The 25,864-nt window shown below is 47.6% G+C and overlaps 2 protein-coding genes across 2 annotated transcripts in view; both read left to right on the forward strand.

The window, feature by feature from the left end:
- LOC103059031 (KAT8 regulatory NSL complex subunit 1-like) overlaps window positions 1-5,707 on the forward strand; it is a 38,670-nt gene extending 32,963 nt beyond the window's left edge. Inside the window, exons 9-13 of the mRNA XM_088150600.1 lie at window positions 238-359; window positions 1,249-1,303; window positions 1,741-1,853; window positions 3,387-3,603; window positions 4,712-5,707. Coding sequence (XP_088006726.1) covers window positions 238-359; window positions 1,249-1,303; window positions 1,741-1,853; window positions 3,387-3,603; window positions 4,712-4,987 — 783 coding nt within the window. The 3' untranslated portion in view covers window positions 4,988-5,707. The remainder of the gene's footprint in view (window positions 1-237; window positions 360-1,248; window positions 1,304-1,740; window positions 1,854-3,386; window positions 3,604-4,711) is intronic.
- A 1,555-nt stretch (window positions 5,708-7,262) lies between these two features.
- Window positions 7,263-25,864, forward strand: part of SMARCC1 (SWI/SNF related BAF chromatin remodeling complex subunit C1) — an 83,799-nt gene continuing 65,197 nt past the window's right edge. The window contains exons 1-6 of the mRNA XM_088150599.1: window positions 7,263-7,669; window positions 12,274-12,393; window positions 14,549-14,634; window positions 15,612-15,693; window positions 18,973-19,065; window positions 22,757-22,826. Coding sequence (XP_088006725.1) covers window positions 7,325-7,669; window positions 12,274-12,393; window positions 14,549-14,634; window positions 15,612-15,693; window positions 18,973-19,065; window positions 22,757-22,826 — 796 coding nt within the window. The 5' untranslated portion in view covers window positions 7,263-7,324. The remainder of the gene's footprint in view (window positions 7,670-12,273; window positions 12,394-14,548; window positions 14,635-15,611; window positions 15,694-18,972; window positions 19,066-22,756; window positions 22,827-25,864) is intronic.

The raw sequence follows: 25,864 nt of genomic DNA on the forward strand, positions 1-25,864 counted from the left end.
GCTTGCAAACTTGGTCATATCATTTGAGGTCATCCTGGCAGGTTCCTTAGCATGTGATAAGTCACTTTTGCAAAAGCGGCTGGGCCCAAGTCTAGATATTTTATTTTTCAGCACAGAAAAAGTGGCGATTGGTGACATAAATTAACCATTTCAGGGTGGTGTCAATCAATTACATGCTACAAAGTAGTAAGATTGACAGCGTGTGGAATTCTTTAAATGATTCTTGTATGGTTTCAGCAGCCTGCAAAGAAGAAAAAAGTGGAATGTTCCTATGATATCAACAATATAGTTATTCCAATGTCAATGGCTGCAGCTACACGGGTGGAAAAGCTGCAGTACAAAGAGATTTTAACACCAAGGTAAGTTCATTTAGAAATTCTTAATATTTACAGAGCAGCTGGAATTTAGACCCACATGAAGAAAGGAAATTGTCGCTATGATAAGGAATTCCATTGTCTTTTGTAAGAATCAGAGTATAGCTCTGCTGTTATGAGCGATGCATTAATGCTTGAGCAGAGAGCAGGAATCATATTAGTGTCTGAACTGAATCGTAACAAGCCCTCTCCCTTCTGCAACAGGGAACCTACAATAGCTTGAATTTTTGCTGAGCAAACTGACATGTTTTTATGTTCTTGTGGATCTGAGCTGAGGAGACAGAGATGCTTAACAGCTCTATTTTTTTTAAAAAACACTATACCATATAGCACTCATGGCAGCTTTACTAGTAAATAAAATATGAAATGAATTCCTTTAGCAGTATACAGTAAATCTGTAATTATTAAAATCATAGTAATCCAGAGCTGAATTTTATGCTGGACATTTTATGATGCTTGAGGTGAGGAACTGCAGAAGCCAGATGTCTGTGGGGAACAGAATGTGTGTTTTTTAATCCTGTGGAGAATTGACACTCTAAACATCAGCAGTGGGTGGTCTGCAAACCACAGTGGCCTTCACACAACATGCTAAGCCTAAGCCAAACAAAATCTACATTATGGCTTAACACAGCATAGTCTGTGCTTCATCTCCTTATAAAATGTTTCAGCCTCACTTGTATAGCTGAGATTTAGCCTGGTTATTATCTGTATGGGGCAGAGGTGAAGAAACCAGCATAGCAGTAAAAAGCTATGTGTGTGTGCAAGGCATTTGCTCCAGAGTAACAGGGATGCAGGAGTAAGCCCGGCTTTAAGACTCTTCTGTAGAAAATTGCTTTGGCAGAATTATGACTTTGCCTCTCTTTTCTCCTCTTAGCTGGAGAATGGTGGATCCCAGAGAGTTGATGATCTTAGGAGAAGCGGACACAGAGGTAAGAGAGCAGTCTCAAGCAGCAAATCTATGGACCTGGGTTGCTCCCAAAGCTTCTGTGCAGACTGGTCACCATCTGGGGACTTTGCAGCACCCGCAGATCAGGTGTTGTCCACCTGGCATCTGTGATCCACTTCCATTTGTTGTATATCTTGCCATGTGGCTCCCCAGTCCCTCTGTTTTGTGAGCTGGGTCAGGTTGAGAGTGCTTCTCTATATAGAAGTTGTACAACAAAGCCAAAATCAGGGAATGGCCAGGTAGAAAAGAGTGTGAATCAGCGGTGAGCGGGGGTGCCTCCAGATCGTAACATCCTGGTCTGTACGAAAGGGAGGACGCAAATCTAACCAATCAAGAAATAACTATTGATTGTGCCTTCCCCCGGCCCCACATTTCTGAAATTGGAGACAGTTAGATCTTACCAACTTTCTTTTGTTCTAGCTGGAAGACACTTCAGATGAAATCTATCTAAACTATCACCAAAAATTTGAAGAGCTGGAACGAGCACGCTGGGATTCCTGGACAGGAACTTCTTCCCACAGACGAGGGAACAGGTAATTGTTCCCTACGGCTCTCTGTGCTCCATGCTGTCATCCAGAGAGGATCCTTCTGCACCAAGTGTTCACAGAGAGAAAGGTTGCAAGTCTAAATCAGATCTTCAGAGGAAAGAACAAGCTGCAACTCGCGCAATTATTTCTCTGCCCTCTAAGCCCCAGCATGAGGGTGCTGTGTGGCTCCTGGAGAGGTTTTAGATCTGCGGATACTGCACTCATTAACCAGATCCACTCCTGATTTTGCCTAGACCTAGAATTTGATTTCTTTCTAGTGTTTGTGATGGAAAAGCATCTCTTAAAAAGGAAGAGACAGAAAGGAAAGTTACTTCTGTTTTCTTCCATCTAGCTGGTTGTTGCCCTTAGGGAGCATAAAGTATTCTGAAGGCTCACCTCAAATGAGCAGACAGAATGGAAGTGCCCTTGAGGGCTGCTAATGAGACAGAACTGAGGTGAGCTGGATCCTTGGCTGCCATCACTGAAGGTTCCTTACTCTTGATACAGGGAGTCCCCAGTTTAAGGATGAATTCCGTTCCCAAGGTCTGTCCTTAAGTCGAATTCGTACGTAAGACGGAACAGTATGATTGTATAATACTGTACAAGTAGTGTTGGGTAATGAACTCGAACTATTGTGTATTTAACTTAAATTTTGCTACAGCAGGCTCTGTTCTTAACTATGGGTCATCTGTAATTCTGGCATTCTTAACCCAGGGACTGCCTGTATAAGGTGCAGTCAGTTTCACCTCCCCTACCACAAAAACAAGGTCTGCAGCTCCTCCAAAAGAGAGTGGCTTAAACTGTCTGGTTTCACCAAGCAGAAAGCATAATGGCTGAGTCGCATGTGTTAAACCATAAACCATGGCCTTCGGATCACTATGACTGACTTTACCCTAGAGCAGAACCGCACTGCGTTAGAACCCAGCCTTTGTGTCCAGAAGCCCTATTCTCTCATTTAAGCCTTGCAGAATTTCTGTCAAACTAATTCCCCCTCGGCAGGCACAGGAACAATGCTTTAGCGTTAACGCAGCAGGAAGAAACCACTAGAAGATAATCACTAGTGTGCAGTAAATGAGACACCCAGAGTTGGGTGGAGTCAGGTGGCCTCTAAATTGTATAAGTAAGTGAATGAATAATGTCTCCACTCTGGGCCAGATGACTGGGGGGAGGCTTAGAAGGGAGCAGTCACCAACTTTCTAAGCCCTTGCCCAACTCCCCCAACTGGGGAAACTTTTCTGGAATTTCCTTCTCTGCAGCCCCTGGCTGGATCTGGTGCAATTTTGAACTTGTTTTTTCTTTTGCCACCTTCTCATCCCCCCCCCCCCAAACTTGCCCCCAGCTCTGAACTGCTTTTGGAGAGTTACCTGCTGATAGAAGGGTCTCAACCCCCCCGTTGAGTTGGAAGGAATAAAACCGCCCCAGCTGCACCCACCATCCCAGTGCCTCTCTTGAGGCCGCTTGCTTGCTTGCTGCTGCGGTTCCAGTGTTAGGTTTCATGCTTGCAATGTGATTGGGTTCTCTGCTCCGTTCTCCTTTCAGGAGCTCCAATAAAGCAGATGGGCGATGGATGCCTCATCCAGGCTGCCAGGACAGTGTGCCGTATAGTCTTCACTATCCCCAGGGTGCCAACTCTCCCACAGGATCGCTCAGCCCAGAGCTTTCCAACATCCTGACGCCCCTTTTGTTAAGAGGCAGAGGAGGGAATTCCTTGAGCGAAGACTCTGCTTTCTCTTCCTTCGATACAGATGAGATCCAGGTGATGCTACTTTCCTTGCTCAGAGAACTTGATGTCCCATTGATGGGCAACTCCAGTGTGTAGATAGTCCTCAGGTTACAATAGTAATTGGGACTGGAATTTCCCTTGCTAAGCGATGCAGTCATAAAGTGCGATGTCATGTGACCGTGTTGCTTAGCAGCAGCAATTCCAGCAGTCCCGGTAGCCATCATTAAGCAAGGACCTCATGTGACTGCGACTTCCTGCCGGCTTCCCCATTGACTTTGCTTGTGGGAAGCCGGCAGGAAACATTGGAAATCGTGATCATGTGACTGTGCGAACGCTGCAGCAGCCGGAACTCCGAGGACCGTAAGTCCCCCTCGTTCAGTGCTGTCATAACTTTGAAGGGTCGGTGAACGAATCGTTGTAACCCGAGGACTACCTGTATTAAGCAGTTGAGGAGTGTACATACAGCGAATACCAAACATCAGAGAGTGTTTGCAGTTTTGTACATTTGGAATGAAGGTCTCGCTCCTAGATGAGATTGGGAGTGTGGGGAATATGTGGTGATAATGCCAGAGCTGTAAAAGGCCACAAACACAGCATCGGTTTAAATAAGCCTTAAAGAAAGCAGTTTCTAGATCTGCTGCTGAGTTATGGATGATGGGGATACAAAGTCAGTCTGGCACTTTGCATTGGGGCTTTGAATGGCTCTGTGAAGTACCTTAGTTTTGTAGGAATGCTAAAAAAGATTTTTTCATTGAAGTGTTGCAAGTCACATTGATCTCAAACATACTTTATTTGGGAAAACCATGGTTAAATCAGATACATTCCCCCCCCAAAAAAGTCCCTGCTGCCAAGCCATAGTTTGTTTTTCTCTCTGATTCAGTATTAACTCACAAATTATGGTTGGAAGGGGGCACAAACGGTTGCTTGGCATTATGTCTGAATCTGAGCCTTAATGTACTTCATGGGGACCGACTGCAAGTAAGATTTGAGGATGTGGCTGCTGCTTCCTTATTTCAAGGGAGAGCCTCTACTCAGTTTATGATCTGAACTAGAAATCACAAGAGGGAAGCATAAAGTGCTCCCCGCCCCGCTGCCACTTCTTCTGTTCTACTAACCGTACTATTCTTCCTCTCTGTTCTAGAATGTACAGCCTTGGGAGCCCCGCACATTCCCTCTTTCTGACACAGAATATCAAGCGCTTCAGGACCCACCACATAAAGTTTTTGGCAAGCAGACAAGTTCCATTCAGCAGTGGGACTCCAGGAGCAATCAAGCCTTGAGGACTAACAATATAAACGTGTGCCTCTCTCACTCAAGGGAGGGGTTCCTGTCCAACCGGCAGGGGCACCCAGAGGAGAGCAATCAGCAGCATCTTGCAGAGCCACGCTGCGCCGTGCCGATGCTTAACAACAGATGACCTCTTGGGCCCTGAGATAGTACATTGGTAGAGTTGCACCCACACTCTGGAGATGTATCACAGAGCTTGGCTAGCATGCTGCTGGCCTAGTGACACAGTGGCAGCGGAAAGCCCTGCCTGAGCGCAAAGCGGAGGTCCAGCTTTGGACTTGGAGCTCCTGCTCCCCACGATCAGCAAGGAGGGGCTGGCAGAGGCAAAGCGCTGAGCCTCTGTGGTGTGGGAAGAGGGTGTGACCCAGAAAAGCCCATTGGCAGGTGGATTCTGGGTGGGAGGACTCAGAACACCTTACCGGAAGGAAGGTCGGGGAAACCCCCCAAAAGGGAGAAGCAAAGAGGCAACATGGTACGCCACGGGAAAGCTGTTACTTGGGCAACGTTTGGGAAAGGGTGCCATTGAGGGGAACCTCACGGTACTGCCTGGGGAAATTCATTAGCACAGAGCATAGGCTGCGTCCCAGAGCCACGGATGGTGGTGGAGGCTCTGAAGGAAGGTCTGCAGGGAAGGGCGGATGCTTCCCTATTAATTTCATATGGTTTATAATTTTTACATATATTGTTCTGGAATCACTGGTTTTCTAACTAGAAATCATGTTCTCCTGATACTGCCATGAAAATGACCAATCATGATAAACGCTTTATACTTTTCTTTCAGAAAAGTTGTAAACCCTATGCAGTGTATGGATATTCTAATTTAATAAATAAAATAAACTGACAGGATGAACAGCACAGCCTCCGAAGTGGCCGTTGGTGTCTTGGTTTGAGTATTTTAAAACTAAAGAAGCCATTCTCTCCTCCGGAAGAGCCGAGTTGTTTTTAGCGCGCTTTCTGAATTTAATCCGCTTTAGAATATGCAGGAACAGACTCTCCCCTAAAGGGCTTCACCATCTGTATGGCGGTTTGCTTTTCTGAGGGAAGGCGTGTGGGGGGAGAGGGTCTTGGGAATGCCAGTGTTGGGGGACAGCTTCTGTTTGCCATCTTGTACAGCAGGGTTCCTCAACCTCGGCCCCTTGAAGATGGGTGGGCCTCAGCTCCCAGAATCCCCAGCCAGCCTTGCTGGCTGGGGGATTCTGGGAGATTCTGGGAGCTGAAGCCCACCCATCTTCAAGGGGCCGAGGTTGAGGAACCCTGCTGTACAGTGCTGAGTTGCGGGAGAGATGTGCGGATGCCCAGAAAGACACCCGAGGCCGCCCCAAGTTTTCTCCTTTTGGCCTGAAAGGAATGTTGGAGGAGGCGATCCTGCCTTTCGCTGAGGTCTCTCTCAGGTCCGCCTGGGGATGTCCGGCACTGGAGGTGATCCCGCTGTCCGTTCAAGCCCAAGCGATGACTGGCTTAAGCGTCCGCCCGGGCCGAGCAGGAACTCCCGGGCGCCAACTGGGTCTCCGAAGGGACGGACGGGGCGGGCGGAAGCGGCTCCCCGGCCAAGCTGGCCGTCCGTCCGTCCGAGGGTGCTCCGGGGCCTTGGCCGACGCAGCCCCGTCCGCCTTTTCAGCAGGGGCCGGGCGGGCTCTAGAGGCCCGAACGCGGGTCCCAGCACGCTGAAGGGGCGCGGGGACGCGCCGCCCGCAGGCCTCGGCAATCGGCAGCCTGAGGCCTCCCCCCGACGAGGCTGGGGCTGGAAGTCGCAGCGCCGAGGCCCGCGCGGGCGGCGCAGGAGCGCTCCTGAAACGCCCCGCGGGGGGGGGGGACCGGCCGGCCCGCGCCCGCCTCCAGCCAGCGGCGCGGAGGAGGGGAGCGCAAGTCCCGGCGACCGGCCGCCACGTGGCGCGCCTGCGTTCTGGTGGGAGGGGCCTGCTGCCCAGCGACGGGGAGGGGCTGACCCCGCGGCCGCCCCCTCCCTTCCTCCCCGCCCCCTCCCCGGCTACCCGCCGGCCCCAGCGCCGGCCTCCTCGGGGTCTCCAGCCGCCGCCACTCCCTCCTCCGGCCGAGCCCAGGACGGCGCAGGGGGCCCCCGCACGCAGGCGCAGATGAGTCCCCGCGGCGCTTGCGCAAAGGCCGGCCGGCCGGCGGCGAAACGGCCGGGCGCGTCCGAAAGGGGGGCGCGTGCGCAGATCGGCAGAGAGGCGGGCCCAGACGGCGCCCGGCGCAGGCGCAAGCGCGAGAGAAGGCGGGACTCGGGCCGCTCTCGGGGCGAAACCGTGCAGCGCGCATGCGCCCCGCCAGCCTACCGCCTTGCAGCCAGGCCGAGGAGCCGTCGTCCCGCGCGCGGGGGCGGGCGGGGAAGGCCGCGTGAGGCGAGGGCGAGGCGGGCTCCCTGCGCGTGCGCGCGGGGCGGGCGGGGGAGGAGAGGGAGAGTGGCGGCGAGCTAGCAGCCGCCGCGGCGCCCCGCGCGGCTCTGCGCATGCGCGGAGCCAGGAGAGTGGGCGGCGCAGGGCCCCGGCGGCGGTGGCGGCGGCGGCGGCGCGGAAGGCCCGGCAGGACAATGGCGGCGGCAGTAGCGGCGGCGGCGGCGAGTCCCGTGCCCGGAGCGGCGGCGGCGGCGGCGGCCGTGGGGGGGCCGGGGGCCGGCGGCGGGCCCGGCTCGGCCGGCGCCGCCTCCGCCTCGTCGTCGTCGTCGTCCTCCGCCGGCCCCTTGTCGGTGTCGCGCCGCAAGGACGGGGGCCCCGCCGGCAAGTTCTGGGAGAGCCCGGAGACCGCCTCGCAGCTGGACGCCGCGCGCGCCTGGCTCGGCAAGCACTACAAGAAGGTGAGGCGCCGCCCGGCCCGGGCGCGAACAAAGGGCCGGCTCCCCTCGGCCCGCCGGCGCCGCCCGGCCCCTCGGGGGCTCGACGCCTGCCCGGCCGGCGAAGCGGCTCGCCTGGGCCCCGGGGCCCCGCGCTGGCCCCCTGCGAGGGGAGGGAGGCCGGGCCCTCGGTCGCGGGGTCCCGGGCTCGGCCCTCCCTCCTCCGGGGGACTCCTCCTGGGAGCTGCCCAGCAGGGCCCTTCGGCGCGGGGAGCTGTCATCGGCCGGCGGGGGACACCCGGTCGCCGTTTCCGCCCTGGACAGCCTTGACCGGGCGCCCGCAGGGCCTGGCGGGTGGAGGGGCGCGGACTCGAGGGCCACCTGAGCCTGGAGACGGGCCCTCAGCGCTCGGCACCGGATGCGGTCATGCTTGCGATTTGGGGGCCCCTGCGTCAAGGCCATCGGCAGGGCGGCCTTTGCACAACTCCACGCAGGGTGCCAGTGCGGCCTTCCCTGCATCGGGAGGTTTCGTGCGGCGCTCCTTGCTCTCCTGTCACCTCGCAGCTGGACGCTGCAGCCGGCTCAGCGTGGGACTGCTCTGGAAGACTCATCTGGAAGTGCAGCGCGCAGCAACCCGGATAGTTATGGGCATCCCGAGATTCGCCCACGGACCAGGAGTTGTGCAGCCCGAGGTGCTGGTTGTCACCTTTAAAGCCCTGCACGGCTCAGGGCCTGGATCCCCTTGAGATCGCCTGCTCCAGGCTGAGTCTGCCTGCCCAGTAAGCGAAGGCTTGCTCAAGGGGATGCCTCATACAGGGGCCCCAGAGTTGCCTTCTCAGTAACGGCCAACCTCTGTGGTGGGATGGCTTGCCCCCTGGTATCCAGACCCCCCTCTCTTTGGTGGCCATTCCAATGCCTTGAAGATGTGGCTCTTCAGGAAAGCCTTTGGTGGCAGTGTTAGGAGATGTTGTGGTTTAGATCGCTGTGTTGTTGTTTTAATGTTTTTGTTGCTTGATGTAAGCCACTCAGAGGAGCATTAACGAATAAGCAGCAAACTCATATCTTCGTGGGTGTCAGACCAGGACAAGTTTGTTAGCCTGAGAGTTGCAACCTCAATAAAAGTCTCTTCTAAACTCTTGTGATGTGCACCAAGGACAGTGCTGCAGGCGTTGTGCAACTATACTTCTTTTTCTGTAGTTTTTCAGCACTAGTATTGCCACTTGCTGTAATTAATAGCACGTTATGCAACGAGGCAGCCTCTGTACCTTTCTGAAAGCAGTGATGTCAGCTGAGCTGTAGAGGTTGCACTGCAGGCAAAACCTGCTGGTTTTCTTACTGTTTGAACAGACGTGAAGAGGTGCATGTCTGATAAAGTGACTGCACGTGTGCAGTAGGGAATCCAAGCAGCTGTGGTAACCCCTTTGCAGTCAGAATTGAAGCTTTCTGGTGATCCTGGAACTGGGCATGTGGTGGGTTGATTTGGCTTAGAGCTCTTTCTCCAACCAGAGTTGGTCCTAGGCCAGAGCTCACAGATGCCTCACTGTTCCCCTTCACCTGAGGAGGGGCTTGCTCCCCTACCTTCCACTGTTGTGGCTTAGGCGGGGGGGCCTCACTCTCAGGGCTTGGCCTGCTCCAATTGCCATCACACCACCCACCTCTTTGATCCCCTTCCTGCAGCGGAGTAGCAGGTCCTGGCCTCGGTCATGACAGCACCTCTGAGGCTGTAGCAGGCAGGGAGGAGTGGTGGCAGCAGAAAGTGCAGCTGCCCCTTCCAGAGCTTGAGGTCCCTGGGTGGCATCCTTGTCTGCCAGCCTAGGGGACGATCAGCTGCTGCTCTGCTTTTGGCCAACGCTCTGCTCTTGAGTGTGAGAGTGGCCTGCACAAAATGGCCTGGAGGGCTGAATTTGATCTCCATTCTTTTCCAGTGAAAGTTTCCTAGCCCTCTTAGAAGGTGCCATTAGTTTGGTACAGACCTACTTGATTATGTTAATTAGGAAAGCTGATAAAATCTTATTGCAGCCCAGACTGCTTGTCTACAGCCAAACCACCATGTGCTCCATGTGACTGTAAAACATTCCTTTTCCTTTTGATGAGACAGTTTGGCAGGTAAAGCCGAAAATATTCAGAAATGAATATGCAGTCATAGATAGTTTAAGCATTGTTAACACAGTATTAAAAACATAGCCAACATGGAGCTTAGGGTGGGCTAGTTTGTAGTTTGCTGGGCCATATGAATCTAGCCAAACTATGAACTGGCCCACCCTAAGCACCATGTTGCATAAACCCAGCTTGTGTGTTATTTTCTCATTCAGGAAAAATATAAAAACTTGGATATTTGAATAAATCAAAGTATGTCATATGAATTCAGCTGCCAACCCTAGAAGTAGGTATAGGCTTCAAAGTAGACTTGTGATGGAGGAAGCACCAAGTGTTGTTGACCCAAGAACCCAGGACATGGAATGGAAATAGAAGATCACCAGGTTAAAGCCAAGCTTCCTTTATTCTTTATGTGTTACTAGATTCACTGTAGTTTTCTCAATGAATGAATGGGTATGTGAAAGTTTGCTGGACATACTTGAACATGGAAATAGCATTAGAACATATACAATAAGGAACTTTATTTTCTTAGTCTTGTTTTAAGGTTACCGATCACATGATTATGCCATATATGGGACTCTGTGTAATGCTTTTTAAAAAGATGAGTCTTCTACAGGAGGAAGCTAGATAAGCTTGAAGAGAGGATCCGTGGGGGTGGGGGTGGAGGGGCTCTTATGGCAGCAGAGTTGTTTTCTCATTCAGAACATGAGTCAGTCTTCTTAAGAAAGCTCTTAATTTATTAAACTATTTTAGTATTTCACTTAAAAGTTATTCTGAAACATTTGAAATGAAGAACATGTATGGATTCCAAGAGTTAGTAGAGGGCATCTAAACCAGTGGGTTTCGAAATTGCTTGATATTGAGGCATCTTGCCCATGGGCAACATGGACACCATCAGTTGGGGAGTCTCCTGTGAAGTTTTCATCCTCACCTTCTTCCGTGTCAGTGAAGTTTATGCAGGAAACATTCTGAGGAGTTTATGCCCACATTAGTACGTTGTATTCTGTCAGAATGTGTCAAGACATAGACCAAAATGTCCTTTTGGGGTGCAAGGATTAAATGGGGACAAGTACAGGTGAAGGAAAACAATCCTGCAGTTGTTGATTAGGTCACCTGCTGGTGGTCCTTAATAGCTTTTAACGTTCTTGTTTAAGCATTGCCATCTGAAAACTTAGATGTCTGCAAAGTTGGTTTCTTTTAAAACTATTGTCTGTGATGTTGTGATGGAACTGACATGTTTGGTAAAATTGACTGTAAAAGGTCCTCTGACTTTAATCTGGGTCAAGCCATAGTGAACCTTTCTGAATGAGGGCTGAAAGCTCATAAATACAGAAAGAGTTTCAGAGAAGGGGGGAGTGAGAGACTTTATAGTGTACTATGTGACCTGTGGTTCCCCTAATTCCCCTGCTTATTTCTAGTGTAAACAGCTTTAGATACTGAACAACAGCAAAAAGCAGAGTATATCTATTTTAAATAATCTTTGTGTGACAAAAAGCTGGTCCATAAATGGCAGTTCTTCTTACACCTTTTAACAAGTGCCTGAGAGATGGACAGAATCTTGTGTCTATAATTGTGGAAGCCATTAAAAAGCAGGATTTCAAAACACTACATCCAAAACCTCTTCCCTGTAAGATTATTTCTATCTTGTGAATTTTCCATGTATTCTGCTTAGGAAAAGATAAAGCTCACCATTGCCTTCAGTGTAATAACTGCATATTCAACTCAGTCAAAACTTGTGAACTTTGGCTGAACAGTAGTTATCTCAAAGGGCTTTGTGAAGCCCCGGGCCCATCTCCAATGGCCATCTGTCTAATGCAGTGTTTCTCAACCTTGGCAGCTATAAGACAGGTGGACTTCAACTGGCTGGGGAATTCTGGGAGTTGAAATCCACCCGTCTGAAAGTTGCCAAGGTTGAGAAACACTAGTCTAATGTAGTATGACTAAAGGGGAAGGAGTGAGGAGGGCCACAAGTTGTTTGTGCTGCTTCACAGGATAAGCAAAAATGTTGAGATCTGATATGAAGCAGATTACAGTTTTAGTCTGCTTGTGGCAAGGCACTGCAGGGGATAAAAGAGGAACTGTCAATGTAGTTGTGTGGATGTCACTGTTTTGATAAGGTTTGAAAAGCAGTACAGTAGATTTTGTGAAGCCATTAACTTGGGGAATGTCCCACAAATAATGCGTTGCTGATATTGACCCCCTCCCCCAGTTATGACTAGTTTTCTCAAGTGGGAGCACTTCACTTAATACTGAGTTGAGAAATGGCTCAGCAGGTACACTGGGAACGATTCCTTGCAGTTAGAAGGACTGAACGTTTCTTCAGTAAAAAGCCTTAAAGGGCTTGGCCAATTTACATCTCTTCCCAGCTGACTTCCTCCTGGAATAGCTCGTCCTAACCAGGATTAAAACAAACAAAGATGGCCCAGAGAAACCTTTAACTGTGTGCTAGTGTTGCGGGAGGTGGTGAGTGAGTTCCTGCGTCCAGACAGAAAAGTAATGCCACCACTGACTGGGGCATCTTTGCTTCACAGTATGTTCAGGCAGATGCTCCGACCAATAAAACGCTGGCTGGGCTGGTGGCGCAGTTGCTGCAGTTTCAGGAAGATGCCTTTGGGAAGCACGTTGCCAACCCTGCCTTCACCAAATTTCCTGTAAGTATTGAGGGTTTTCCCAGCGTGGTTCTTCGGTGGCTCTCTTTGCGGCAGATTACTTCCATCCTAATGGGTAGAAAATGACAAGAGATGCCAGAGGTGTGCAGAGAGCAGTTGTGTCTTAGCCTAACCATTTCCAAGATATAGTGGAGGTTCTGATGCTTCATCAAGCGAGCACTGCAGGACAGATACCTGCCTTCACCAGGAAGAAGACATACCGTATCTGGTTCACCCTGGTTGCCTGTTCGGGTGTCCTGTTGCTTTCTGGTCCTAGTATTTCAACTGAGCCCACGGATGCAAGTCTACAGGTGTGGCCTTCGCTTGGAATTGCAGTCTCTGTACAGTCAAACCGGTCAACAGAATCCCAGTGGATTAAGAGGATATTATTTGGAGAATGGTTTGCTTGGATAACAATGCTTTGCTTTGGGTAACCAAGGCGGGTGGGGGGAAACAAGATATGCTGGGGCCAAGCCGTTTAGGTCTTTAGATGGAACTGCTAGCATGTAAACGGTGACCCAAGGTATGCCGATAACCTGTGCAATCTTGCATTTGTAAGTTCCTTTAATGATTAAGCATATTGGCTTTCTGCTGATCTAATCAGAATTTCAGTTTGCATCTTTGCAATCTATTGGGTTAGCCGATCAAGTATGATTAACATCAGCGATCATAGACTCAATGCTTTAATTGAAGTGCTTGAAGATGATGCAGTATCCATGAATGGGAAATAGTACTGTGATTTTGAAGGTAAAAAGCATTGTTCCCAAGACACTGATTAGAAAGATGCCTGACCAAAACTGTGGAGATTGGCTTGCCAGCCAGCATGGATAAGACTGTCTTAGTGAATCCGTAGCCCAGCATCTTATAATATAGGCTTAATGGAGGGTTTTTACCCTTCAAGAAAGTGATCTTGCATCTGTGCATTCATACCTTTGATTTAAGTTCCTCGGTGCAAAATTGCACGATCAAATGGTTTTCATCATCCTTCTGAACTCCTTATTTGGTTGGCAACTAGTATGTTTAAATTGTTACATTTACTTGTTGGCACAGATCGTTCTGCAAATATATATATATATATATAATGACAATTTTGATTTATAATGTTATGTTTTCAGATGCCTTAAATTAAATCAATCCATTGTAAATGTGCATTATAATTTCCCCTATAACGTAGAGCTGCTTGCCTTACCGGTGCTGTCCAGATGTATTGAGTTACCACTCCCTGTAGTTCCCAGTTTGCAAAGCTCCCTGAAAGATACCAAATCAAGCAAGACTAGTTAAATTACAATTCCTGAAATATGGTTGAGAAACCATATTTTGCACGGTGGAGTCAGTCAGTATAGCGTTCCTCACCCGGCTATCCTCCACCCTGATACTGGAATTGCCAACCAGCATGGACAAAGACTTGTCTGGAATTCAGGAGGTTGTATTCCAACACATCTGGGTGCCAGATTGGGAAATGTTGTAATAAGAATAGACAAGAGGTATGTTTCTTTCCTGGAAAGGATACTTTTGTAATATTAAACACAGTTTCATAAGTGCTTGGACTCTCTATGGAACTTGTTTATTTTTGTCAAATGGTGTTCAAACAATGCTCTGTGCACTATCAGAGTAAGTTTTACTTGAAAAGTTTCTGTTCAAGCTTTTGGACTGTTCTGGCTTCAGAACTGGAAGCAAAATGGTGCTTCAGAGCTTGCGGGGATGTTCACATAGTATTGGTCTGCAGCTTCTTAAAGCAGCTGTGTCTTTTTCTGGCATTGCATGGCTGTCCTCTGCAGCTACAGTGGGGTACAGAGAAAAAACGTGTTTGGTTTAAGGAGTTGGAGACACATGTCACACGTGGGACCCCACCTGCTCCAAAGCACCTTTAGCCTCGAATCTGGAGTACTGCATAGCCTTAAGGAGGACATTGTTTTCTGCCTTGTGCTTATGGTTATGAGGGAAACAGTTAAGCAGGTACTCTGGTGCCAAGTAAGTCCCAAATGTCACTTGAAAGGGAAAGAGGGAGTGAGGTATTTCTATAGCATTGCTTTTGTGACTTAGCAATAATGTGTGTTAGGAGATTTCTGTAACTGGATGGTTAAGTTGTTCCCCTGTTGCTTGTTTCTGACTTGGTAGGATGAATGCAAATGTCACCTTAGGTGGTCTTGTGTTTTAGGCAAAGTGCTTCATGGATTTCAAAGCTGGAGGAACATTATGTTACATTCTTGGTGCTGCTTACAAGTATAAGAACGAACAAGGATGGTGAGTTCTCTCCCCATATTTTGCTTCCTACCTTTTCTTTAGATTGCGTTGAAAGAGACAGGACTGGTTTGTAGATTTCATATCACCTTGTGTCCTCCATATCTTGGTGGCTCTTGCCCTTAAACACTTTTAACCAAGTCAGTAAAACAGATGATTAACTTTTCAAATGTTCCAGGATATAGAAGGGACAATTAGTCCAGCCTTCCCCCACTCCATGCTTTCCAGATGAACTACAGTTCCCATCTTCCCCCAGCCAGCATGGCCATGGGCTGAATCCATACCGTCCTTGCTCTAAAGATCTGTCTTTTTTGCCTGACACCATATTCAGTCCCCAGCTCACTTCCAAAACTTTTATCCTTTGGATGAGCTTCAGATATATGCAACATGACAGACAGAAGCCATTGGAAATGGGTGGCCTGTCCCAAAGGGTGCAGGATTGGGTACTTATATCAGATTCAGTATTTCATGCACTAGAGCATACTGCATTTCTGCATAATGGCCCAGAGTCCCTGTTGTGAGCCTTTTGTCTGGTAAGTAGTTCAACATGCCACCTTCCATCCTGGCTGGAGATTCTGAGAGTTACAGCCCCATCATGGAGGTTGAAGCCTGAGAAGGGTCTTTCTGAAGCACAGCTCTGCTCTGGAGAATTTACTCCCTCTCTGTCTTCCTCCTACCCTTCAACATTCTCACTAGGTCAGTTCTTATTAGCACCTTTGGTCCCATCTCATTTCGCTAATTATTGGCCATTGAGTAGCCAGTTAACTGGTTGCTTAGTTGTCACTCTTTCACGCTCATGCTTCTATGGAATGATTAGAACCTACGTTGTCTTCAGCTGGAGAGGAGAACCATCAGTTTCTTACTCGAGAGGGTTGCCTTATAGATACGTAGCACCACACAACCCTAATTGCATTTATTGTTGTATTGAGTTATAGTAAATGCCCAAAGGTCCATTCTTTCTCCAATGTTTTTCTTTGCAGGCGGAGATTTGATTTGCAGAACCCTTCCCGGATGGATCGAAATGTAGAAATGTTTATGAACATTGAAAAAACTTTAGTGCAGGCAAGGACGGACTAATAATTTTGGAACATATTATGTTCAGTGTGGAAATGGCTTTAAATGGCTTGAGGAGGAATGTAACCATCTGTCAAAATAAGTGTACATGTTTGTTTAGTTATTTATTTATTATATATGGCTGCTCATCTGAAACAAGTGACTAACAGCAATTTAAAATGACAACAAGAAGTATAAAATAGACGATTGACAGCCAAGATAAAATGACAATGACAACAGAACCCCCAATCATCAATACAAGTATTCCAATGGGAGAGAATATATGTAGCTCAGGGTTGGATTGTGGAGTCCTTGGTGCTCTCTGAATTTGGTTGTTTGCTTGCAGATGTTTCATTACCCAACTAGATAACATCATCAGTGCTGGTGAGTGTGGGGTTTGCTCCCTGTTTCTATGCAGTGGCTTGCCCTGCCAGTGGGGGTGGGGGTGTGGTTTTCCCCTTGGTAGTTCCTTGATTAAGGTGTTGTTTTCCGCCTGATTGTTTGTCTGGTGCTGATCCCTGCTTATCTGGGTGTAGGGTGCTGGAGAGGATGCATTCTAGTCTTTTTGCTTCCTTCTTAGCATTTTGTTGTCTCTTGAATGGTGTGTAAATATGGTTTATTTCTATGTGTCTATTGATGACTGATTTGTCTGATTTGTCAAACTTCCAGGAATTCCTTAGTGTTTTTGGATTTGGCTTGGTCTAGGATGCTGACAGTTTCCCAGTTGAAACTATGGTTAAGTCTGTCCATGTGTTGTGAGATTAAGGAGTTTTCATCGTGTCTTCTGACTGCTAGTTGGTGTTCATGGATGCACTCTGCAAGCCTTCTGCCCGTCTGTCCTACAGAGTGGTTGTTACGGTCCTTACACTGTATGTTGTAGATGACTCGTGTTTCTTCTTCTTGGGCTACTGGGTCTTTTGGTTTGCTTAAGATGTTTTGGAGGGCTTTCGTTGGTTTGCATGCTACGGAGATGCCATGTGGTTGTAATAGTCTGTGGTTGTTTCTGAGAATCCTAGTACTGGTGGTGTTACCTAGTTGGGTAATGAAATGTCTGCAAGCAAATAATCAAGCTCAGAGAGCACCAAGGACTCCACAATACAAATATTTCAGTAACATTAATTCACAGGCCCCAATAGACATTCTGACTCCAAGCCCCGGAACACAGCCATGTCTTCTGGGCCTCGTGAAGGGCCAACAGGGTGGGACCAATCTGATCTCCAGGAGGAGGATGTTCTATGGGACAGGCACTGTGACAGAAAAGGCTCTTTTCCTGGGCCCTGTCAGATGATAGTAGATGGGACCCAGAGCATGCCTCTCCTGCCAGATCTGCTAGGACAGGTAAATATGATTGGGCAGAGGTGGTCCCACAAATAACCTGGACCCATGCCATGGAGAACTTTATAGGTAACCACCAGCACCTTGACTTGAATCCAGAAGCATATTGGCAACTAATGCAGCACGCAGAACACAGGTGTAATATGCACAGATTGAGAAGCACCTATAACTGATTGCACTGCTGCATTTTGAACCAACTGCAATTTCTGGATGCTCTTCAACAGCATCCCCATGTAGAGCACACTACAGTAGTCCATCTGGGAGGTGACTAAAATGTGAATGACTGTGAGAAGGGCCTCCCAGTCCTGGAAAGGACACAACTGGCACACAATGAGAAGCTCTATAAAGGCTCTCCTGGTCACAGACACTACCTATTCCTTGAACAGGAGCTGCAAGTCAAAGATGATCCCAAATTACACACTAGTTCTGTTTGGAGCAGTGCAACCCCATCCAGAAGTAGAGATGGAGAATCTCTGGACCTGGCAGGCCCTAGAACCCGAAGCCACATAGTATTGCTAGGGTTTAGTTGAAGCCTGTTGTTCTCCATCTAACCCCCCACAGCCTCCAGACACTGACCCAGAACCTCCATGGGATTGCTTGGACAGCCAAGGGTGCAGATACAAAGCTGGGTATCATCAGCATATTGATGGTATCTCATCCCTTGCTGTCAGATAACCTTGCCCAGCAGCTTCCCATAGATATTAAACAGTGAGGAGAGTGTCAAACCCTGTGGCACCCTGCAAATCAAGGGACTTGGGCAAGACCTCTCCCCACCCCTTCAACACCGACTGGAACCATTCCTGAAGGAAGGGAGAGACTCATCACAACACAGTGTCTCCCACTCCTGAAGCCAGTCCAGAAGAATACCATGATCGATAATATTGAAAGCTACTGAGAGATCAAAGAGAGCAAAGATGGATGCACCATCCCTGTCCTGCTCCTGCCAGAGGTCATTAACAAGTGTGATCAGTACCATTTTGGTTGCTTGCCCAGGTCTGAAACCTGATTAGAAGGGGTTCAGATGATCCACCTTTTCCAGAGTTCTTTGGAGTTAGGGTTCTTGTCAACCCTTTTCAGAGAAAGGGAAGGTTGGAGACTGGACAAAAATTTTCCAGCATAGATGGGTCCACAGTGGCTTCTTGAGGAGGAGGCATATCACCACCTCCTTCAGGGACCGCCCCCTCTCTCAAGGAAGAATTGATCACCACCAGAACTCAATCACATGTCACCTTCCAGTAAGCCTTAACCAGTCAGAAGGGACATGGGTCTAATATGCAAGTGGCTGGGCTAGCTCTCCTGAGATTTCTGTCCACTTCATTGGAAATAACAGTCAGATTGTTTCCAGAATAACCCAAGAATAACCAAGCTCACAGCCTGCCTTCCTTAACCCTCATAAAAAAGTTAGGCTAGCATGAGGAATGTGGGAAGGTTGGGTTGTCTAGGTGAAGCATGTAAATGTTTGTAGTTAGAGGTCAAACAATCATTTAAAAATGTAAAACAAGATTAACATTTATAGAATTACTTTCTGTACTTGAATATAAGCCCATCAGATAAGCCGAACCCAATTTTTTGAACGCACCTAAAATTCTCAGTTTATCCATAGGAATATTCAATAAGTACATCTATGTTGCATAACCTTCATCTTGTTTGCTTTCTTAGCAACCCTGTAAAGTAGACTAGTTTCAGTTTGAGATATTGAAGCAAAGGGGAGCATGAGCCCTCTGTGATGTCAATAGTAGCCCCCTTATCTTAGCAAAATGTGATCCTTCTGTGTAAAGATACTATTATGTAGGAGTTGGAATTGCTAACTGAGCCCTAAGTTCAGTTGAAGCTATTCTTTAGAATATATGCATGGACCAAGTTTTTCCCAGCGAGCAGATTGCACCACTGATTTTTAAATCTGTGGAATCAATTCCCTTGCGGCTTTTTAATTCCTTGATTATTCTCTTTCAGAATAACTGTCTGAGCAGACCAACCATCTACCTCATTCCAGATATTGAGCTGAAATTAGCTAATAAGCTAAAGGACATTGTCAAACGTCATCAGGTAATGGGCGTAAAATGCTGAATCACCAATTTAGAGGCCATAGGCTTTTCTCTTGAGGCAATTAACAAATTCAGAAATTTAAACAATGAGCTCTAAAAACCACCCGTGAGTTGCTCAGCCCTGCAGTCCACATGTCTAGCTGCTCCAGGTGTCTAGTTCATGGCTCTTGGGCCTCTCTTAGAATCCTAAGGTTGGAAAGGACCTTGGAGATTTCCCAGTCCAACCCCCTACCCTGGGCAGGAACCCTCAGACCATCCCAGACAAATGGCTTGAAAACCTCCAGAGATGGAGTCCCCATAACTCTAGGAGGGAGGCTGTTCCACAGCTTCACAGCTCTCACAGTCAGGAAATTCCTCCTTATTTTGAGTTTGGATCTCCCTCTGTAAACTTCCACCCATTGGTTCTTGCCAACCCTTGGGCACCGCAGAGAATAAACCCACATTCTCTTCGCTGGGACTACCCTTTGGGAATTAGAAGGCTGCTCTCATGTCTCCCCTCTGCCTTCTGTTCTTTAGGCTAAACATACCCAGTTCCTTTCAGCACTCTCTACAGACTTCAGTCTCCAAGGCCCTCTTCCTTGCTTCTTTGCTATATGACGCAGAGAGGGAAGAGGACTCAGTGGCTGCCCCTGGTCTGCATCCTCAGCCCTGAGTGGACAAGAATGCAAATGTAGCAAGGATGGGCAGTGGCTGGAGGAGTTCTCTCAGGACAGTTTGCCCAGTGCTTTATAGATCTGGGGCAAGTGCTGCTGTTCTCTCTGGGTCAGAACAGCACATTCAGTCCCTGTGGCAGGAGGTCACTACACCTTCTAGAAGCAGAAAGGTTGGGGAAAAGTCTTGCCCACTGGGAAATAAATGGCATGCGCTTTTATTAACAAGCACAGTGATCACCAGGCTCCTGGCCAGGTTCTGCTGAAGAGCCTGAAGACTACAAGGTTATGGATCGTAGAACCCTTCATGTAAATACAGTGAGTTGCAAAACTGATATAAATCACTGTATGACCCCTAGACTAGAAATGCTGCAACAGTGGTGGGACCTTATTATTGGAGCCTTTTGGCGCTTTCGAATTCTACATTTCAATAGAAGCTCCCAACCCACCCTCCCTGATACTGACCCTAGTTAACATAAACGGCAAACTTTTATTGTACTCATCTCTTTGACCCCTTTCACACTTTTCAGTAAGGCAACAATTTGCCAATCAGTAACAGTCCCCTTCTCTTCAGGGCCACTGGCCTCCATAGTTTGGGTTTGCCTGGTCATTCAGATCCATTTTAGAAATGAAAGGAAATCACTCAAATTATTTTTTGTCCCCCATAGTCTTCTTCCTATCCCTCATGGGGCTATCAGGAATAGTTACAGTGGGGCAAAAAAGTATTTAGTCAGCCACCAATTGTGCAAGTTCTCCCACTTAAAAAGATGAGAGAGGCCTGTCATTTCCATCATAGGTGTACCTCAACTATGAGAGACAAAATGGGGGAAAAAATCCAGAAAATCACATTGTCTGATTTTTAAAGAATTTATTTGGAAATCATGGTGGAAAATAAGTATTTGGTCAATATCAAAAGTTCATCTCAGTACTTTGTTATATATCCTTTGTTGGCAATGACAGAGGTCAAACGTTTTCTGTAAGTATGTATTGTCGAAGGCTTTCACGGCCGGCATACGATGGCTGGTGTGGGTCTTCCGGGCTGTGTGGCCGTGGTCTTGAAGTCTTGTTTCCTAATGTTTCGCCAGCACCTGTGACTGGCATCTTCAGAGTGCAGGAGCACAAACAAGAGAACTGCTCTTGTCTGTGCTCCTGCACTCTGAAGATGCCAGTCACAGGTGCTGGCGAAACGTTAGGAAACAAGACTTCAAGACCACGGCCACACAGCCCGGAAGACCCACACCAGCCATCGTTTTCTGTAAGTCTTCACAAGGTTTTCACACACTGTTGCTGGTATTTTGGCCCATTCCTCCATGCAGATCTCCTCTAGAGCAGTGATGTTTTGGGGCTGTCGCTGGGCAACACGGACTTTCAACTCCCTCCAAAGGTTTTCCATGGGGTTGAGATCTGGAGACTGGCTGGGCCACTCCAGGACCTTGAAATGCTTCTTACGAAGCCACTCCTTCGTTGCCTGGGCGGTGTGTTTGGGATCATTGTCATGCTGAAAGACCCAGCCACGTTTCATCTTCAATGCCCTTGCTGATGGAAGGAGGTGTTCACTCAAAATCTCACGATACATGGCCCCATTCATTCTTTCCTTTACATGGATCAGTCGTCCTGGTCCCTTTGCAGAAAAACAGCCCCAAAGCATGATGTTTCCACCCCCATGCTTCACAGTAGGGATGGTGTTCTTTGGATGCAACTCAGCATTCTCTCTCCTCCAAACACGACGAGTTGAGTTTAGACCAAAGCGTTCTACTTTGGTTTCATCTGACCATATGACATTCTCCCAATCCTCTTCTGGATCATCCAAATGCTCTCTAGCAAACTTCAGACGGGCCCAGACATGTACTGGCTTAAGCAGGGGGACACGTCTGGCACTGCAGGATTTGAGTCCCTGGCGGCATAGTGTGTTACTGATGGTAGCCTTTGTTACTTTGGTCCCAGCTCTCTGCAGGTCATTCACTAGGTCCCCCCATGTGGTTCTGGGATTTTTGCTCACCGTTCTTGTGATCATTTTGACCCCATGGGGTGAGATCTTGCATGGAGCCCCAGATCGAGGGAGATTATCAGTGGTCTTGTATGTCTTCCATTTTCTAATTCTTGCTCCCACAGTTGATTTCTTCACACCAAGCTGCTTGCCTATTGCAGATTCAGTCTTCCCAGCCTAGGGCAGGTGTACAATTTTGTTTCTGGTGTCCTTCAACAGCTCTTTGGTCTTGGCCATAGTGGAGTCTGGAGTGTGACTGTTTGAGGTTGTGGACAGGTGTCTTTTATACTGATAACAAGGTCAAACAGGTGCCATTACTACAGGTAACGAGGGGAGGACAGAGGAGCCTCTTAAAGAAATAGTTTCAGGTATGTGAGAGCCAGACATCTTGCTTGTTTGTAGGTGACCAAATACTTCTTTTCCACCATGATTTGCAAATAAATTCTTTAAAAATCAGACAATGTGATTTTCTGGATTTTTTCCCCCATTTTGTCTCTCATAGTTGAGGTATACCTATGATGAAAATTACAGGCCTCTCTCACCTTTTTAAGTGGGAGAACTTGCACAATTGGTGGCTAACTAAATACTTTTTTGCCCCACTGTATTTTAATTTGCCCATGCAGTAGTTACACTGATCCATGATGGTTCTGTTTTTTTAATGGTTTTTTATGGTAACTGAGGCTTAGATCTAGTCTGAATATTTAAAAGTGCTTGCTTTAGTTTTGTGCAAAGCTCTGTTAAATCCATGTAAGAGAAAGAATATTGTTGCAATGCAAGGTAAATGAGGAAAATAAGTAGCTGCCAGAATTGGCATGTTTGCGTGGAAGTCACTGAATATATATTTTACTTTTTTTAGTATTAAAACTGCATTGACGCTGCCCTCCACCTGTTTCCCTCACGTGTTTAGCTGCCTCTTAAAGAGAAGTGTAATTCCCAGGTCAACCCAGTCATCTAGTTGGCCACTATTTCCCACAATCCAGGTGATGAATTAGGAACAAGAGATTACTGGTTCCTCTGCTGTTTCTCATGCTATTCCTGTCTGTGCTTTTTCCTAGGGTACTGTCACGGACGACAGGTCGAAAGCCACCCATCATATATATCCTGTTCCTACCTCACTGGATGAAGGTTAAACATACCTTTATAATATTCTATTACAGTAGCACTCAAAATATAGGAGATGTGTTGACATGAATGCAAAGACAGCAGAAATTAGGGTAAAGTGATCCTACTAGGGCTTCTTGGAAAGAGGTGCTTTGCAGGTCACAAAAGCGCAGGTTAGCTGCCTCTCTTCAAACCAGTGAAGCAGGTGCGTCTTCCTCCAAGTGTGTAGGCCTGCACCTGGTGGCTATTGCATGCATGTACATGCACAGCTATTTGATTTAATTGGGGAAAATAATGAAGCACCTCTTCTGAAGGATTTGCACAGCCTTTCCCTCTGCCATAGAGAGCATTACTTGTTGGAGAAGTTTAAAAAGCAGAAGCAGTTTGGTTGTGAATCCCTTGGATCTCTGATTTGGGTTTTTTCTCTCTAAAACCATATACTAGCTTACAGCCTTAATTTTAGGGGCAAATAAAATCATGTTTAGATGAGGAGTAGTCAGATGTGTATAGAGTTTTCTATACAGATGGTACCATGTTGTTGGCTGAGAAACCTAATTATTTTCAGCAGTGTTTGATTGTATGATGTAATGATGAGTATGGATCTGAAAGTATAGGTATAAAATAGCAAGATGGTTGCATTTGACAGGGAAAATAGAGTAAACAATTGCATAAATTGTGAAGAATAAAGCTGATGGTTGAGTGTAGCTTAGAATATTTACAAAAGATGGGGAAATGGAGAAACATTGATGTTTGTCAAAAGAAGAAAAATGGCTGTATAAGAGGGTGCTTCTGCTCCCTGTGTTATGCAGAATAGAGAGCTGGGAACATAAAAGTAAGTTAAATATAGTGGGAATGAGGAAATATTAAAATGGTCAGGAATGAAGGAGATTGAATGCCCAAGTGAAGAAATAGTTTGAAAGACGTACGTTCAAGTGGTTTGGTTATATAGAAAAAAAAAAAAAGAATGAAGATCAAATTGCAGAACAGATCCATGGAAGAAGAGTGAATGGGTGGAGAGGAAGGAGAAGACTGAGAAAGTCGTGATTGGATGAAGGTGATGTGGTCATCAGAAGGAGAAGGAAAACAAGATGATATATGCAGGGTTTATGGGCCAGGTGGAAGGCAGGTTTGCGAGGACAGAGAGGTGTGGAGTGATCTAGCGAACAGTATTGGCGCAAGCTACCTTCAGCCTTGTGTCCTTTTTTTTGATCTCTTGCCTTTAATTTCTTTGGCTTAATATTTCTTCAGTCCCTTTCTGCAGTCTGCATAATGTTGCTTACCCTGAAATGGAATTGTGTCGTGGATATGTGTGCATTTATGTACATTAAGAGTGATGTGAAAGAAGATAATGTTGTCACCATATTGTTGAGAAAAGGATTCAGGGGAAAATTCAGTGGAATTCCTCTGGAACAGGCCAATTAAAATGGCTGTGATTTTGGCTGTGCTGCTTTCCATGCTAGAGATAGAATGTATGTTGGCTAAAAGGGCTACGAGGAGATAAATCAGAAATAGGTAATCTGAAATCTGTGGTGTTAATGGAGGCCTCTCGCAATCCAGTAAGGCTAAAAACTTGGTGGAATGGGGCTGTTTAAATGTCAAGAGGGAGGAGGCTGCACGGACGTGGAAACTGGGTTTGTTTTTATTTATTGGAAACCGTTGTGGAAGGGGCTTGAGATCACCTCCAGTCCTATTGTTTTGTGCTGCCCTTGATGGGGGCTTTATATTGTGTGTGTGTGAGAGAGAAAGAGAGTTTAAGTGGGGCCTGAGCTTCAGGAGGTCTTTGAAAGCATATGTTGGTAGATCCTGTGGATGCGGAGTAAATAAATTCCCAGAGCTCTTACATCTGGCCTCCGCTCGAGGGCAGCATTTCCCCTGACACATCAGCCCTTCCTTGCTGTGGGTGTGCGTCTGGCCAGGTCCCCCCATGTCTTCCTGCCTTCTGAATCCTTTGTGATGGTTTTCCCCAGGCTCCCTTCTCCCGTTAGTTTGTTCTGTTCAGCCATCCATTTCTTTCTTCCATTTCGGCACAAAGCAGTCAGCGCGAATAGACCGATGCACAAGATCCGTTTTGCTCATGTGTCCCTGCTGTGGAGGTGGCAGGCCAGCTAGAGACAAAGCTTATTCCCTTGGGGAGAGCGGGGTTTCTCCTCTTCTCATCCTGGAGACGTCCGTGTTCTTATTCCACCTCACTCCACTGCAGGTTTCTTAAAGCATCCCTTTTCCCCTTCTGGCGAGCAGAAAATGTGGTCTGTGGTTGACATTCTTCCGAGCCCATTTCCTGGTTCCAGATCTTAGCCATTATCCGCATTATATGGAAGAAGCCCAGGGCTTGGCAGAGGATGTTCTGGCTGCTTCCGCGTTGATGACAAGTAAAATTATGCAGCAGCTGAGCCGAGACGCCTTGAGGAGACCCTCAATTCTGCTGTGTCAACCTGCTCCCTCCTAAGGGAGGATAGAATTTCTCCCTCCAAAAAGAACATTTCCTCTTTTGGGGCATTGAATATCCCCTGAAAGCTGCGTTTGGCTTCCTTTATCTGGGAGAAAACTTGGTCCTTTTAAACTAAACTGCTTTTAGATTAGCATCCCCCCCCCGCAAATGTTCAAAGCTGCAGCCAGTGCCTCCTGCTGCTGCTTGTGACCCTTTCCTCAGCCTGAGAAGGCAGGAGGGAGATGGAAACCTTTGGACCCAGAGGGGGCCGTGCTAAAAATGGGGGAGCTGGCTGGAAATACTAGCTGCCCCTTGGGTGTTGTGCTTGCTTCACCCTTCTCTGAACTTCCCTGACTTCTTATTTTCCCCAACCACCCTCCCACCCATCCCGTGGCTAAACCTCAGCATCTTAGCAATCCTGTTCTCCCGATTGAAGCAGGATGCTTGTCCAGTGAGCTTGCCCTGCTAAAACAGCGCAGATCTGTTGGTTGACTTCTACGGGGTTTTTTGGTGCTAAGGTTCCGGACTATTACAGTTTTTTTTAAGACGTGCTGGTTGAAGACAAGTGCAGATGCAGATGTGTTTACTTAGAAGGCCTGCTACTTCCTTTCGGATCCTTCCTTCAGAATTCTCA

This window comes from Python bivittatus, unplaced genomic scaffold (genome assembly GCF_059951505.1).
Source record: "Python bivittatus isolate LINGU-HERP-01145 unplaced genomic scaffold, Pbiv_v1 ctg000610_np1212, whole genome shotgun sequence".
In the NCBI taxonomy this organism is placed as follows: Eukaryota; Metazoa; Chordata; class Lepidosauria; order Squamata; family Pythonidae; genus Python; species Python bivittatus.